Here is a 14779-nt window from a genome sequence, read left to right as displayed (position 1 = left end):
CATTGTTAAACTTGCTGACTTGCTTCATCAGTAATACTTGAGAAATCTTGTAGGCTGTGCTCTGGTGGCAAGCAACAAGGCGTCAGCAAGGATCAGTGTCTGTGTGTTGCTTTCCCACTCACCCAGGAGCTGAGCTGGACAGGAGGTGAGCTGTGAAGGAAGTGAAGCTATGGTACCTCTTCAAGCTTTCATAGGTGGCTTTCGTAGGGGCTAGAGTTTGCCAGGGGAGTTAGCACAGTGCTGTGCTAGTTAGTACAAGTTGCGTGGCAGTGAGGATGAGGCATCGTGAGCTTTTCCAACTTTATCCAGATGTATCAAGGCTCCCTCTAGTGAAAAAGGAACAGGAGAGGCATGAAGAGTGGTGACAGCATATCACGTCTCTTCATTAAGACTCGCTTGCTGAGCCTTTTATACATGGTGGATTTCTGGACTTATTCTACAGTTGCTGTTTGGAATAAATATGGGTGATGAACTACCAAGAGGGCTGTTCATCTTGTATCTATGAAAAACAGTGGTGCCAAGGCTTGGGAAGGATAAATAGTTGTCACTGTAACAAGTTTCCTAGGTCACTGGCACTGGAGATGTTATTACTTTTGAGTAAGCAGAGAAATTGCTGCTAAGCCAGTGTTTGAAAAATGTGAGAAGAGGAATGTGATCTAAATCCAAAAACATAATACCAGATCTTGATTTCTTCATTTAATTCTATTAAAAACAAGGCACTTCTGATGTCTTTGGACTACATCTATTTAAATACTGCTGAAAAGGTACAGAGGCATTATAAGAACTGAGTGCTAACTGGGGAGCAAGATGGGGGGAGGAGCACAGACTGATGGAATGGTGTAAATCATGTGGGAAGGAATCCTTGGATTCCCCTGGATGCAGCCCCTCCTGTTCAGCGCAAGCCCAGCTTCAAAGCTGGAACCAATTTAGGATGAGATTGCTCAGGGCCTTATCTAGCCACTCTGAATATTTCCAAGGATGGAGATTCCATAGCCTTGCTAGGCAACCTCTTCTAGTATCTGCCTGCTCTCATTGTGGATAGAAATCTCCCAGCTCCCTCATTCCTTGTTATGAGGCATTCATCATCTATACTATAGATTGTTTTGAATGGTATTACTTGTTCTTAATGGTTCTTATGAGGCAAAACATTTAAACTCTGGCTTTCCAAATTAACATAAACCATTGTGTTGTACAAAGCTGCTGCTTCTCTCCTCCTAGCAGGTCCAAAGATTGCAGAAAGTTTTTGTTTTGTGTGTGTGACCTCATCTGTGAAATTCCTATCTCTGCATTATGTGGTAACGTGGCTGCGCTTTTCTGTTCCTCAGCTCTTACCATTCAAAGGGGAAAAACTGTTCCAAAATGGAGAACTTGCTCGGGAATTACAGCAGTGGAGGTAATTCATCTTCTGAAGGGCTGGTGAATTTCTTTCATGGGAAATAATACAAGGCTTAAAAAGTGCAAGTATGGTATGATGAAAAACTTCGTGTCCCGATTAGCCCTTGAGCACTTCTGGAATAGAGTCCTTTTTCTTACTCTTAATTATGGAGTTATTAATGACTAAAAGCCTGCAGATGAAAATTTGTTGACAGTTTGTCAGCCTCTGGAGAATGAAGCTGACAACGTGCTTTCATTTTTACAGCTGACAACGTAATTACGTCCCTGTTGGTAGCTGCTGCCTATGGGTTGAAGGTTAAATAGGCTGCTTTGGTCCTGACTGGAAAGGATGTGGCTTAAAAATGTTTGGGCTGTGTGATGAAAAAGAAATTTGTTTCTGCTATTGTTTATTTATTCATTTGTTCAAAAAAAAATCTGCAAGTTCCTCTTCCTATCTTTGCACATATGCCCAAAATTAGAGTAATGCCTAATAAACTTAGGTGAAAGTGCTGTCTCTTTATAATACAGTGCTCCTTGTTCCTCTTAGAAGAAAAAGGTGGCTACTTTGTAGATGTTAACACTGCAGAGTTGATGTAACACTTTCTCTGGACTTCTGACTTCATGGGAATGCTGAGGAGTTTGCTTCAAACCTCTGCCACAGACTCAGTTCATTGCTGGGGCAATGAGCCTTGCCCTGCTGCGCTGGGTGCTTGGTGGCCTCCTGTTCCTCTCTGTTCTTAATAGCTATAAGGCTGCGGTTTTGTAATGGCTGGGGCTGGGATAAGTCCTTTTGGTGTAATATAAGGTGTCACTGCTCTCATTTTATCATGGGCAGTGTTTATTATATTGCTTCTGTATATGATGCTGCATAGCAAGGCATGTTGGAAAAGGAGTGAAAGGTTTACAGTGCAGAAAGCTTCCTCTGCTCTTCGTGGTTTAAGTGGACTTCCTGAGAGCAATATCAGTAAGAACTGAGAGGAGACTCAGCCACTTGGGTTCTTTGATGAAGGTCTGTCCTGAGCTGATTACATCTGAATGTTGTGGATGCATGTGCTGGTTGATTTTTAGGTATCCTCTATGCTGTAAGAAGGCTGTTATCTTTTTAGAGTGCATTGACTTTGAAATCCTAAAATATTTCTTTATTCCTAACTGTTTCTTAAGGAATATCTTGCTATGCTAGACTGTTAGGTCACATCTATAAGACCTGACGTGGCTCAGCGTTACACATCTTCTCTAAAACAGAAAAACGCACAAGTTTTTAGTTGTTGTTGCTTTTTAATAGCCTTTATATTTTATAATTTTGTATTTTTGCTTTCTTGAATACTTTTAAGCTTTTGTTTTATTTGATGGGAATTCTAGTTTTGGATGTTTGTACCTAAATGTTGTTAACTCCTGGTGTAAAATTTCAGAACCTTAAATAGATGAACTTGTTGTTCACAAGTCCATCCTCATTCCAGGGCTCCCAAACAGTGCATAGTGCACAACCATAGTAATTAAGAAATATGATCTTCCATATTTTATTTCTTTAAGATTTGTGATTTTTTATAGACTGCTCCTTTGGACAGAGCTTCAGAATAAGAGGCTTACTATGTATGGAGAACTGTGGAAATTGCCTTGTGTCTTCTATAAAACTAATTCAAATGACGTATTTGGGAGGAGAAAAGACTACTTGTTTATCTTGAAATAAACTTTCACACTGTATTTCTGTATTATATGAGTACAATTATGCAGATAGATGAATTAATAGACAGCCTTTAATGGACAATATTATTTAGAGGGTAGCAAAACACGTGATAGAAGTCTGAGGGGAAAATTGATTCAAAAAAAAAAACAACCACAATTTTAATTCGACTTGGATGAAATATTAAGTAATGTTCATTTATCTAAGGCACGCAACTAATATATTACCATACCAGGGAGAAAAGAATGCATGTAATAAGTGACTTCCACAAAACATCAACATCACTGAGCTCAAAATATTACATATCTTGTGGCACTTTGAACTGTCCAACAGCATATTCGTATATGTCACTTGTCTTCTCTGTGATATTTGCAGAAGTACAAATGAATAATTTGCTTTGTAGTTTCTGTGTTGGTGTTTAAATAATCTGGTTACAATCGGATCTAAATAATCACAACTTCAATTGCATCTCCATTGGTAAGGTTTGCAACTAGGTTACTGCTAAAACATTAGCCTGTTTAATAATTAAAAGGTATAATATGCCGTTGACGGTCAACGAGAATGGCGCAAGAAGCTTGGAAATTACCTAAGAGAAATGCTAGAGTAGCTGAAGTAAAGCATCAATATACAGTTTTGCCTTTTGGGGTATCATAGGTATATATTAGGCAGTTCAGCACTTCAATATTAATTTTTTTCTTTTTTTCTTTTTGTTTTCCTTTCAGCCATAATCAGCAGACCACGTCATTTAGACATCCTGTGACAGGACAGGTTTCTCCAGAAAATATTGAATTTATTTTGCAAGAAGAGTAAGTAGCTCTACACCCATGGCAAGAATCCTGAAATAGTGACACATTTACTTACAGTGGTTTAGTGGTTTGACAATTCGTCTGGTACGTGGGGTAGCAAAAATGTCATACAGTTGCTTGATGCTTAAAAATTTACTACTTCTTGTGACAGTATATTTTTGATTGTAGCTCTGTTCCATGTTGGGACTAGAGATGAAATCTTTCCCAGATCTTTAATTAAAGAAAAAAGAAGAAAAAAAAGAGGCATTTTAAATAGGATACCTATATAAAGTTGAAGTGTGGTTAAGTACCATCTTTGTATTAAAGAAATCTCAAACATCTTCACATAAGCGCTGAAATGCTTGTACTGAAACTGGAATACATAAAAATATTATTGTTTTCTGTTGTAATATCTCACATTTCCTTTGTTTTAGCTTTTTTACATTCATTGCATCTTGGGCTGGTGTTTAATTGAAAATGGTTGCTCCTGCATTCCTCAGTTTATTCTGCAGACACAGAACCATGTATGTTAGTTCCCAGTGTATTTCCTTCTAGCATCACCCATGCTGCATGCTCCTGGAATCCCCTCTGTAACTGGATGACTAGGTATCTTTCCTATACAAAATCCAGAACTTCAGTGCTACTTCACTTATGAATATATTCCAAAGAAGAAGAGAAATAGAGCAACAACAGGTATCATTCCCTTTTCCATCCTGGTCTTGCAAGACTGCTTCGGCAGCCTCCAGCCCTCACTTGCGTCCCTGCATCACAGAGCGTAGACATCATGCTGTAAAATAGCCTCTTGTGGTGGTTTGTAAGGCTGCCTTTGTGAGTTTGAGTGCTTTATATTTCAAACTATGTGACACTAATTTAATTTACATTTAATTTAAACCAATATTGCATTAAGAGCACTTAAGTGGTACTGAATTCATTGGCCTAAATAGAGAAGGAAATTGTGAAGCTTCCAGGGGTCTGAGGCTTTTGTGACAATGTTTTCTGTTGTGAATCTGAGGAGGAAAGAAGAGGTGGAGCACAACAATATAGCTTTCTGTGCAGAGATTTAGGAAGGACCCCAAAAAGTGCTTCTCAAATAGTTTAGTAAAACCTGAACACTAAACAAACCTCCCTCCCAAGAGCCCAAAGCAAATCCAAGGGGTCGTCTCTTAAGGCCCATGCTGTGAACCAGCACAAAATGGATGAATGTGTTCTGCTGGGAGAGGAGAAGTCTGTGAGCAGGTGCAAAGAGTTTGAGATAGCTACTTAGAAGGAGATCACCCTGCTTAGTGTCATGCACATGTCTTGTTGCTTGGGAAGGGACGGGCTCTTTTACAGGTACTCAAAGAAGCTGCTCCAGTCATTTAGTGAGGAAAACAGGTATCTTGCAATGGAGCAACACTTAAGGTCAGTATAAACAAGACACTATACATCTGTGTTCTGACTTCCAGCTGTTAATGGATCTTTATTTGATCTGCTGGACAAGTTTGTTCAAATTTAGTACAGAGAAAACTCATGTTTGTGAAGGAAAGTAGGTGTTTGGACAGAACTCCTTAGGGTGCCTCCCTGAGTTACTCACACTTCTATATGTTGTTTCTGGTTTTGTAATCATAGTCGCAGAGAAAGTATTTGAAGCTAAATTGGAAGAACAACTGATTGCACATGGTCTTATTGATCTACAGCTATCAGAAGCATTTTCATAGAAGAATTGAATGTGTTTATTTGGGGGACAATCTGATAAACAGGCATAACTTGTCATCAACTTCTTGCTCTGAGGTGGTGTCAAAAGTAGAAAAAACAATCTTTTAATGCAGCAGCATTAGTAGAGACAAGTGGGTTTTATTTTAAGTGAAGAGGGAATGACTGCGGAGGTACGTATATAGAAAGATGTATTTGTAGTGACTTCTCAGAGAACTGTCTTCGTGAGAACAGTTCTCTAAGTTTTATTATTGATCTGAAGTACACGGGGTGTTTTTAAAATTAGGTATTTTTAATATATAAGCAAAAACTGATTTAAAGATGGAAACCTGAGATCCTCTGGTTTCTTTGATTTTTATTTTTATTTTTACTACTCCTTCCAACAGTGTAGTTTTTACACAGATGCTGTTCATTGTTGTCATACCCGAGTTCTGTCAGATGCTCTGCTGACATATGCAGATGTCTCTTTCCCTCAAGGACTTGTGTGGGATCAGAGTCATAGATTGCATTTTAATTTGGAATCAGTGTGGTAGATCATATCTTGTGATGAAAGGTTTTAACTAGCAAGACACAACTGGAAAGTTTTTACCTGGATTTCCATTATCTGAGGTAACTCTTTCCATCATCTGATCCTTTTGAGCAGGAGTACCTTTTTTTCTGTAGCTCAAGAATCCTGTCTGATATAGCAGCACTCTGAAGAGCTTCATATACAGCAGTTTCTTCTTCAGTGATGTTGTGACGTGATTTATTCCTTACAGTTTGATTTTAATTTAAGATTAGGGCTAAAGCCTGGAATAGTCACTAGATATTGACTAGGAGTAGTGGGGAGACCTTGGCAGAAACTTGTTCAAGTTGCAACAAAAGTCTTTATTAAGAGGAAACCTATAACATCAGAAAAGTATTTTACAGTAATGTAGAGATGATGGATGCATGCTCAGGCCGTTCCTCATCCAATCAACATATGGCAAGGAAAGAAGATATTTGTAAAATGATGTCATTGAATAATTTCAGCCTCGTGTACTTATGACTCAATTATGAACCAGAAGCCCTTGACTCACTTGATCAAATGAGAACTGGGCGCTTTCAGCAGATAGCTGAGATTGTCCCTCGCTGGTGCTTTGCCAATTTAAAAGGCAATTTTGCCTTTTAAACAATATCACATCATTCTTCCTGCTAAAGCCAAAATGATTTCTTCAACTTCATTGTAGTTGGAAAACAAGGACAAAGAGTATTGCTTAGAACTGTAACTTTTTAATTGCGTGACTTTTTTGATCCTTATGCACTTCTTTCTTCTTGGCAGTTCTGGTAATTAGATTTTTAAAAATATCAGCATTTCCTGACCTATTCTTAGCTAAGACAATTATCAAATCCCCACCTTTCATTCTCAAACTACTGACCAGGTTTCAACACATTGTTAGTTATGCATTTCTTTGAAAACCTCATGGTAGAATTGCTTAGGATAGATACATGCAATTTTTGGATTTTTGTTATTTTTTTCTGTAAACAGCTATTCATTACTTTATAGAGAAAGGAAGAAATAGGTACTTACAACATATATCTAATTGCATCTGTTGCTAAACACTAGAAGTTGTGTATTAGAAATTTTACAGTGCTTTTTATTTTTAATATATTTTTTACATTACGCTTGCAAACGAAAAAACAGTACTTTAAAGTTAAAAAGGATAAAACTTCAGTATAGAAATGGAGAAAATACATATGTTATGCCTGAAATTCAATGTCTGTTATCCTTTTTTGCCTGGTTTTTTGTGCAACTGATAAAGTCTGTGTATCTCTAGAGAGAAAAGCCATCTTGTCTATTACATTTGGTTACTATAGCAGCGAAAGTATCAGGTGAAGAGATGAGAGGAAACCCAAAAAGCCCCAAAATAAACATCTGTCATGTTTTATTTGTATAGAAATATGAGGACAGCTAATTTTTTTTTCTATCTGAATAAGAGATTTATTAATGTAAGAGCTGGATTGACATGATGTTGTTTTGTTCCAACAAAATAAACTTTCTGAGTTACTGGTATGGACGTGGATCTTTTCAGTTGACTAATCTTTATCATCCTTCAGAGAAAAGGAATTTGTTTTCTCTCGAGGACTGCGTTTTCAATATAAGCTACTGGTGTAAAATCCCATTTTGTTCAATTTTTTAAATAAATCAAATACTGTCAATGTGATTCTCTTTGAGTTAGTTTTCTGTGATTTTTTTTTTTTAGGCATCCTTGCACAGTTTAAGTAGAGTAGGAAGTTCCTTGATAGGAGGGAGATATTAGAGCATATATATATGTTAGAATATGGAGTTATTTTCATGTGCTTTATAAAGATTTACAAGGAACTGGATTATGTTTGTGCATGTACACTTCTGTGGGAGGCAGCAAGAAAACTGACCAGAACATAAAGAAAACCAGCACTATGAAGAGAATCTTAACAGATATTATCAAACATCTTTGGCAGTAGTGATTCTGAACTAATGTATCTAAATGTGCAGGGCTAATGCTTTATTTCCTCATTTTTGAAGATGAATCTGCAAGCACTGTTAGGTTGATGTTAACTCTGTTACAGACATAGAGATGCTTCAGGTAATTCTATATAATTTATATATTTTTCTTTGCTATTTAAAACAAACTGAGAACACTAATTAGCTATTGAGAGACTTGACCTTGAGATTGATTGTGATCTGATTTAATGCAAGTCTGTTATACTATTTTAATCTTGAAATATGATGTAAAAGTATTTTAAATTCATTTTCAGTACTGTTTTGTGTCTTCTGTTATGTCTTAGGTGCCTAATGTTTGGATTATCAGTGTTTGCCATCAAAGACATTGTTTTAGGAGAATGTTTGTTATTTTTTTTCCTGTTTCAGTTGACTCACTGTCTCTTGCTGGCTATTTGTGTTTTTCCATGACAACAACCTTGCATGCTTTTATCTTTTTCTCCTTTATTTTTAAAATTTGTTATTTTTCAAGTTGAAGTTCTTCATTTATCTTGATGATACTAACAAATGAAAGCTTTATTTATTGACAGTGATTGTTTTCAGTAACAAATGGAAGAGAAATCATTAAATGGTAAAGTGATCAGTTCTTAGCAATAGTGGATTTGTTGTTCTGTATTACATTACAGTTTTCTGATAGTTCAGAGTGATTTCTCTGATAGGTCTTGTTATTTGTATAAATCTTGGCTTTCTCTGTAGTTCTTAGCTTCCTCATTTTCTGTTGTTGAATTCCTTTTTTTTTTTTTTTTTAATGTGTCAAGTTTAACACCACAAAACAGTATCTTGTTGAACAGCAGACATGAACATGTCATTAGTCTGTGGGTGCGTACACCGATTTGCACTTAAAGCCATTCTTCCAGGGTGAGGGAGGTGATGATTTCTTTTTCCACAAGTTTTGTTGCAAAAATTAATTTCTAATTTGTTAAGACTAAAGTTTTAGTTTTAATTTTTCTTCTCCCTAAGTTGGCATGTACGTGCTCTCTCTCTCTCTCTCTCTCTCTTTCTCTCTCTGAAATAGCTACTCTATGAAGTGAAGAAACATATCCTAATCAGATTGTCTGCAGGCTTTTCACTTCACAGGTTTCCTGAGTGTGTATGTTAATTGTTGCTTGGTGGTGAATGGACTTAACCCAGCTGGTGACTGATCACGAGTGGTGTTCCCCAGGGTTCTGTATTGGGGCTGGTCCTGTTTAATATCTTAATTAATGATCTGGATGAGCGGATTGAGTGCACCCTCAGTAAGGCTGCAGATGATACCAAGGGAAGAAGTGTTAATCTGCCTGAGGGTGGGAAGGTCCTACAAAAGGGATCTGGAGAGGCAGGATCAATGGTCTGAAGCCAACTGTATGAACTTCAAAACCAACTATTGGTTCTTGTGCTTTGATCACAACAATCCCATGCATCACTACAGGATGGAAAGCTGTGGAGAAAAAGGGCCCCTAAGTGTTGGTTGATGCTTGGCTGAACGTGAGCCAGCAGTGGGGCCAAGAAGGAGAGACCTTATAGCTCTCCACAACTTCCTGAAAGGGCATGGTGGCGAGGTGGAGGTCAGCCTCTTTTTCCCACATCGGGGTGGTGAGACGAGAGAGAATCACAGAATATCAGGGATTGGAAGGTACCTGAGAAGATCATCTAGGTCAGGTCAAATAGGAACACATCCGGGCAGGTTTTGAATATCTCCAGAGAAGGAGACCTCGCAGCCTCCCCGGGCAGCCTGTACCAGCGTTCTGTTACGCTCACCATGAAGTTTTTTTCTCATATTTATGTGAATATGTTCCAGCTTTCCCCCTCAAGTTGCACTGGGGGAGGTTCAGGTTGGATACTAGGAAAAATTTCTCATCAGGGAGAATAGTGAGGTACTGGAACAAGCTGCCCAGGGAGGTGGTGGAGTCACCATCCCCAGAGGTGTTTAAGAAACGTAGATGTGGCACTGATGTGGTTTGGTTTAATTCTAAGAGGCAGGGTTGAAGGCCTTTACTCTTCATTAGAATTCATCTTACTTTGAAATGCCTACTCTCAATTTCTTATTTTGAAATTGCCTGAAGCAGGGAAATGGGACCTTTTTGATAAGCAAATATTAGGAAATGGCAAGTATTATGCTTTTGCAAGTAAAATGTGCTCCTTGCAAGCATGTGTTTTCTCTCTGTTCTGAAACTTTGTAGAATAGAAAAGCAACTAGTGCAAGTCAAAAAGCAGGTAAGACTGACTGATAAGAAATAGTTCGGTCAGGTGACGTTTTGCATGGGAAGCGTCTTAATCTGTTTGCTGAAAATGGGTATTACTAAAGCTGATGAATTGCTGAAATAGAGCAGCTGCTCCCTAAAAAGTACAGCAGATTGGCTCAAATTCAGGTCATGAAGTGCTTGCACACTGAAGGCTGGCCCAGGATTTTAGGTGCTTGCTGTAGTTCATTCTCCTGTCTTGGTCCTGTATTTGCAAAGAGGGAATTTATGCCAGATAAAGCAGTGTATGAGGGAAATAAGTCAAAGTTAAGGTATTAATTCCTTGCAAGATGAGTTAAACTGCAGACAGATGTGGAAGAACGTGGTTTGCTTGGTTTTTTTTTGACATCAATTATAAAAGCTTTTGGACAGGTGATTGTGTTGTAGCTGAGAGTGCAATGGAAGGCAAGCAACTTGTTCTTGCTTAAGCTAAAGCTATATTTTGGGCTACTACAGTCACAAACTTCTGTTCTTATGATTGAGAACTACTCACAGTTGCTCTGTTTTCTGCTGAAATTGAGGATATGATTGAATCAGCAGCAGCTATAGGAATGCTTGTTGTGGCTTATATTGTGTTTAGTTTCTTGTGTTTGTTTAAAAAAAAAAAAAAGAAAAAAAATCATGATTTGTTAGTAGGTGTTTTGGTTTGTTGGTTTTTTGTTTTTGCTTTTTTTTTGTGCAATGAATGAGTTAATGTTCCTACAATACAATTTGCTAAAGTGTTCTTAATGATTTTTTGAAAATACCACACACTGGCTCAGCTGACACGTTAGCGTCAAGCTTGGCTGCTGAGGCTTCTGTTTGTAATCTCCATAAGGAATGCCACAGGATTTTGTACTTGCGTTTGCCCTCATTTCTTCATCTGGGCAACTGTACTGAATTTTTACTTGTTGGACAGGTTCTTACTGTAGGATTCATCTCCCTGTGCTTTAAATGTGTATCTGTGTCTGAGCTAGTTATCCAGATTTCTTGAGTACTTGTATGACTCCTAGGTATTTATTGCTTTCAGTATGTACTGTGAATTCTATCACTTCAAATAAAAGTATTTTTATTTTAATAACTCATATTGTAGTATAATTTGTTTTTTTGAGTTAGAATGAAAGATCAAACATTAGATTAGCCTCACCTTTAATTTAAACAACAGACCACTAACTGCAAAGTGTTTGTGACTCCTGCCTCTTCCTCCTTGGTCTTGTTTCTTCCTCACCTTTGCAGCCAAGCCTTTGAAACAGGCATAGCATTAATCTTATCTTCTCTGAATGCTGTTGGTTGTAACTTGGTTCTCTGTTGGATTTGAAGACTTGACGGGTTTCTTTCTCCTGATACACTGGAAAATGCCAATCATCAGATGTCACTGGCAGTATATGCTTGAGAAATACCCCAACTCAAAACAATAGGGATGGTGCCACGGGAGCTGACACATGGAGAATGTTTCCCTTGCAACTGGATCAGCCTGTCATTTGATTATTTAGAATCTCAAATATAAGAGGGCAAAAATAAATGTTTGATACAATATACTTTAGAGTATCTGTTTGTTTTTGTTTTCTAGACAGAATTCACCTATGTCCAAGCCACAAATAAACCAAAGACCTTCAAGCATGGTCAGTGAATCATCCACTGCAGTAACTATGTCTGCTGTTGATACAAAGCCTGGTTCTAAGGTAAAGGAAACAGACTGTTGTTTGAATTTGGTGATCAGAACTTTGCTTGCTTTTAAGACCAATGCTGATGTGTTTTATCATTAATTATAATAGGGCTCTGAGTAGGGCTAGAGGACTAGTACTTACCAAGTACTCGTGCGTTTGAGTTTACATTAATCCTCATTATTCTCATTTTTGTAATGCCAGCATTAGTGGGAGAAGGCTTTATTTTTTCCACTTTTAAAATGGGTGAACTTGTTGGGGACCTGATGCTCTGCTTTGATATGGAGATTTTTTGAGCAGTGTGGTGTCTGTAACTGATCCAGGCTCCTACTTCTGCCAGTAAGCGTGAATCCAGCATGAAACCAATGTGCTCCGCTGCTCTGTTGTAATTGCACCGATCTAATCTGGTTTTTCTGCAAACAGTAAAAACAACAATTGACTAGACACAATGTACAGGCCCACCCACGTGACAGAGGTGGTTTATGGGAGAGGAGAACTGCACAGCTAGGTGGAGGGAAATGCTTTTTTCATTACAGCTTCGGAAAATAACCACAGTCACCTCCCAAAACTTCAACAGATCTGTTTATGATCTGTTTTGCTACTTTGTTTGCTGTCCAGTAGTAGTGTGGCTTTGCATATTTCTGCCAGGCTGCCAAATGTGGCATTTTTAAAAATACTTTGCAGCTTTAGACTTTGACTGGACTTCTCATAGAGGACTTGCAAATACTTTTCTTCCACACCAACTTTGTTTATGTGAACTCCTTCCAGCTGTGGACCCTTAATAAGTACTTCATTTTTTATTAAGACAGAAAACTAAGGTATTTTTCATATACGCTTTGATTCATCATTGAATTCAGGTTTCCAAGCTTGAAAACGCTCCCTATGTTCTGTAGGATCAGAAAGAAGTGTGTTAAATTCCTTCACAACCCATCAGAATTGATTCAAGTTAACCAGCAACAAGAAGAAAAGCTGTAAAGTGAATAATCTGTGTCCTCCACTTTGAGGTTATTTGTTAGCAAGCTAAGAGTAGATTTTAAGAACCTTTCCTCAGTTCTCTACAGGTTTCTGTGAGTTCTATAATAATTGTTTTTGTAGAGTGAGTTTCCAGGCACAGGTCTGGGGCACAGTTGTGAAGCCAGAGTCACATTGTATTTACCACAGCCTCTTGGTACCTATAGCTGGCTATCACCTTTTATGAAATGCTTCATGGTTTTGTGCTGGAAATGCTATAGTACTGACACTCTGTCTGCATATGGTTTGAATGCTGAAAGAGACAAAGCCTACTGGTTTCCTGCTTCGGGATTCAATTCTGAGCTTGGGAGTGAATCAAATGTAGGAAATAAAAAGTGGTTGTTTTCAAAGAGAATTTTGCATTCACTCTACTACAATGTCTGTTGTATACTGCACAACAAAGAGGAGCATGTTGGAAAACAAACAAACAAAACTATCACAAACTAAAACCAAAGCTGTCATTGTTTTATTGATATCTGTATAAATACATGCCTTCATTTCCTAAGACACCTGGGAATGGGTAGTTTTGCAGAAACGTATGTCAGTCCTTAGGGTGAGCCTCACCCCCTTCACACTGGTATTGTCTGAATAAGTCATGTGAAGACTTCAGACCAGTTCACCTTTCGAAGCTTAAGGGGTATGGAGTTGAGGAAATACAAATCAAAATGGATGTTGATGAAAATCACTCTCTATCCCAAAGACAATTGATTAAATTACAGAAGCATGTTTCTCCATTATGAACCATGTTAAAAGCTGTTCATATTGATTATGAATAAAGGATATTGGAAGAGTAAAGGACTGCTACAATTTGAGAATAATTTGGAATATAGTCAGTTAGCAAATGCTACTATTTTTGTCAAGGCAGAAGTGTAGAGAATAGTACTGTCATGTAATTTTTACTTACTAAGTGCGGTGTGTCTGGTTTTGGTAGTTTCTGTCTAGGAGAAATAGTTGAATTGTTGTTAACATTGATAGTTGCTTATATTTTTCCAATATGCACAGCTGAGAATTACAACAAGTAAATAAAGAACAGGTATAGCAGCTGAGAGAAACTGATAATGGTGGCAAGTGTGCAGTGGAGCAAACTCTGCGGCCATTTGGAGGTGGAATGTGGGGATTAGGTCAGGGCTACTTCAAAGGAATGTTCATTATCAACAACAGGAACTCAGAGTGTTTCAGTTCATCCTATTTGAAAAATAAGAATTCTGTCTAATTTTCTTAAAGATACAGAAAGAATTGATGAATTAATTTGGCTATAGAACATCTTGAGATTGTTGAACAGAACAGGTTAGGACATAGAGCTAAATACTAATATATTTTTGTTTTATAAGTGAAGTTGTGCATTCTCTTGTGTTTGTGTGCTTCTTTTTTCCCATCAAGATAATCTTTTTTTTTTTTTTTTTTCAATTTAGAAAATGTCTTCCAGATGAAATGCTGATTACTTTTTTTGATTGTCCAGTTTTAAATATATATATATATATATAAATATATATATATAAATATAATTAACAACTTTCCTTCTCAGCTAGATGTTACTCTAATGGAGGAGAGGATGAAGCAGTGATGAAAAGGAATTTGAAATTTTGGCTCTTGATATTTTGCTTCTTTGTGGAAATGTGAGTCACTCACAAACAAGTCAGTGTAACAGATGCGTTGAAATTAAAAGTGACTTCCTTGTCTTCAGCTGATCTGACCTGCGTGTCTCAACACATGACAGTGGTATCAATATTTCAAGTTAGGAAAAGATCACTCCAGCACATGCAAAGAGTTTTAAAATTACACTTTTTCTTTTAAACTGACTTCTTACTGTAGCCAGTGAAAGCAAGATATGAAGTTATTTTTACTCTAGAACTGAATGAAACAATTTATGCTAT

General features: G+C 37.5%; 1 protein-coding gene across 8 annotated transcripts in view; it reads left to right on the top strand.

Annotated features, from left to right (window-relative positions):
- Positions 1 to 14779, top strand: part of PLEKHA7 (pleckstrin homology domain containing A7) — a 140059-nt gene that overhangs the window by 72228 nt on the left and 53052 nt on the right. For 7 of the 8 annotated variants that reach the window (XM_042814690.1, XM_042814688.1, XM_042814693.1 and 4 more), the window contains 2 exons: positions 3778 to 3861; positions 11801 to 11912. In XM_042814690.1, coding sequence (XP_042670624.1) covers positions 3778 to 3861; positions 11801 to 11912 — 196 coding nt within the window. The remainder of the gene's footprint in view (positions 1 to 3777; positions 3862 to 11800; positions 11913 to 14779) is intronic. The other variant, XM_042814694.1, reaches the window with a different exon arrangement.

Source organism: Centrocercus urophasianus, unplaced genomic scaffold, assembly GCF_019232065.1.
Source record: "Centrocercus urophasianus isolate 14NV4802_14NV808 unplaced genomic scaffold, USGS_Curo_1.0 seq_14, whole genome shotgun sequence".
In the NCBI taxonomy this organism is placed as follows: Eukaryota; Metazoa; Chordata; class Aves; order Galliformes; family Phasianidae; genus Centrocercus; species Centrocercus urophasianus.
This window is presented reverse-complemented; position numbering and strand designations above follow the sequence as displayed.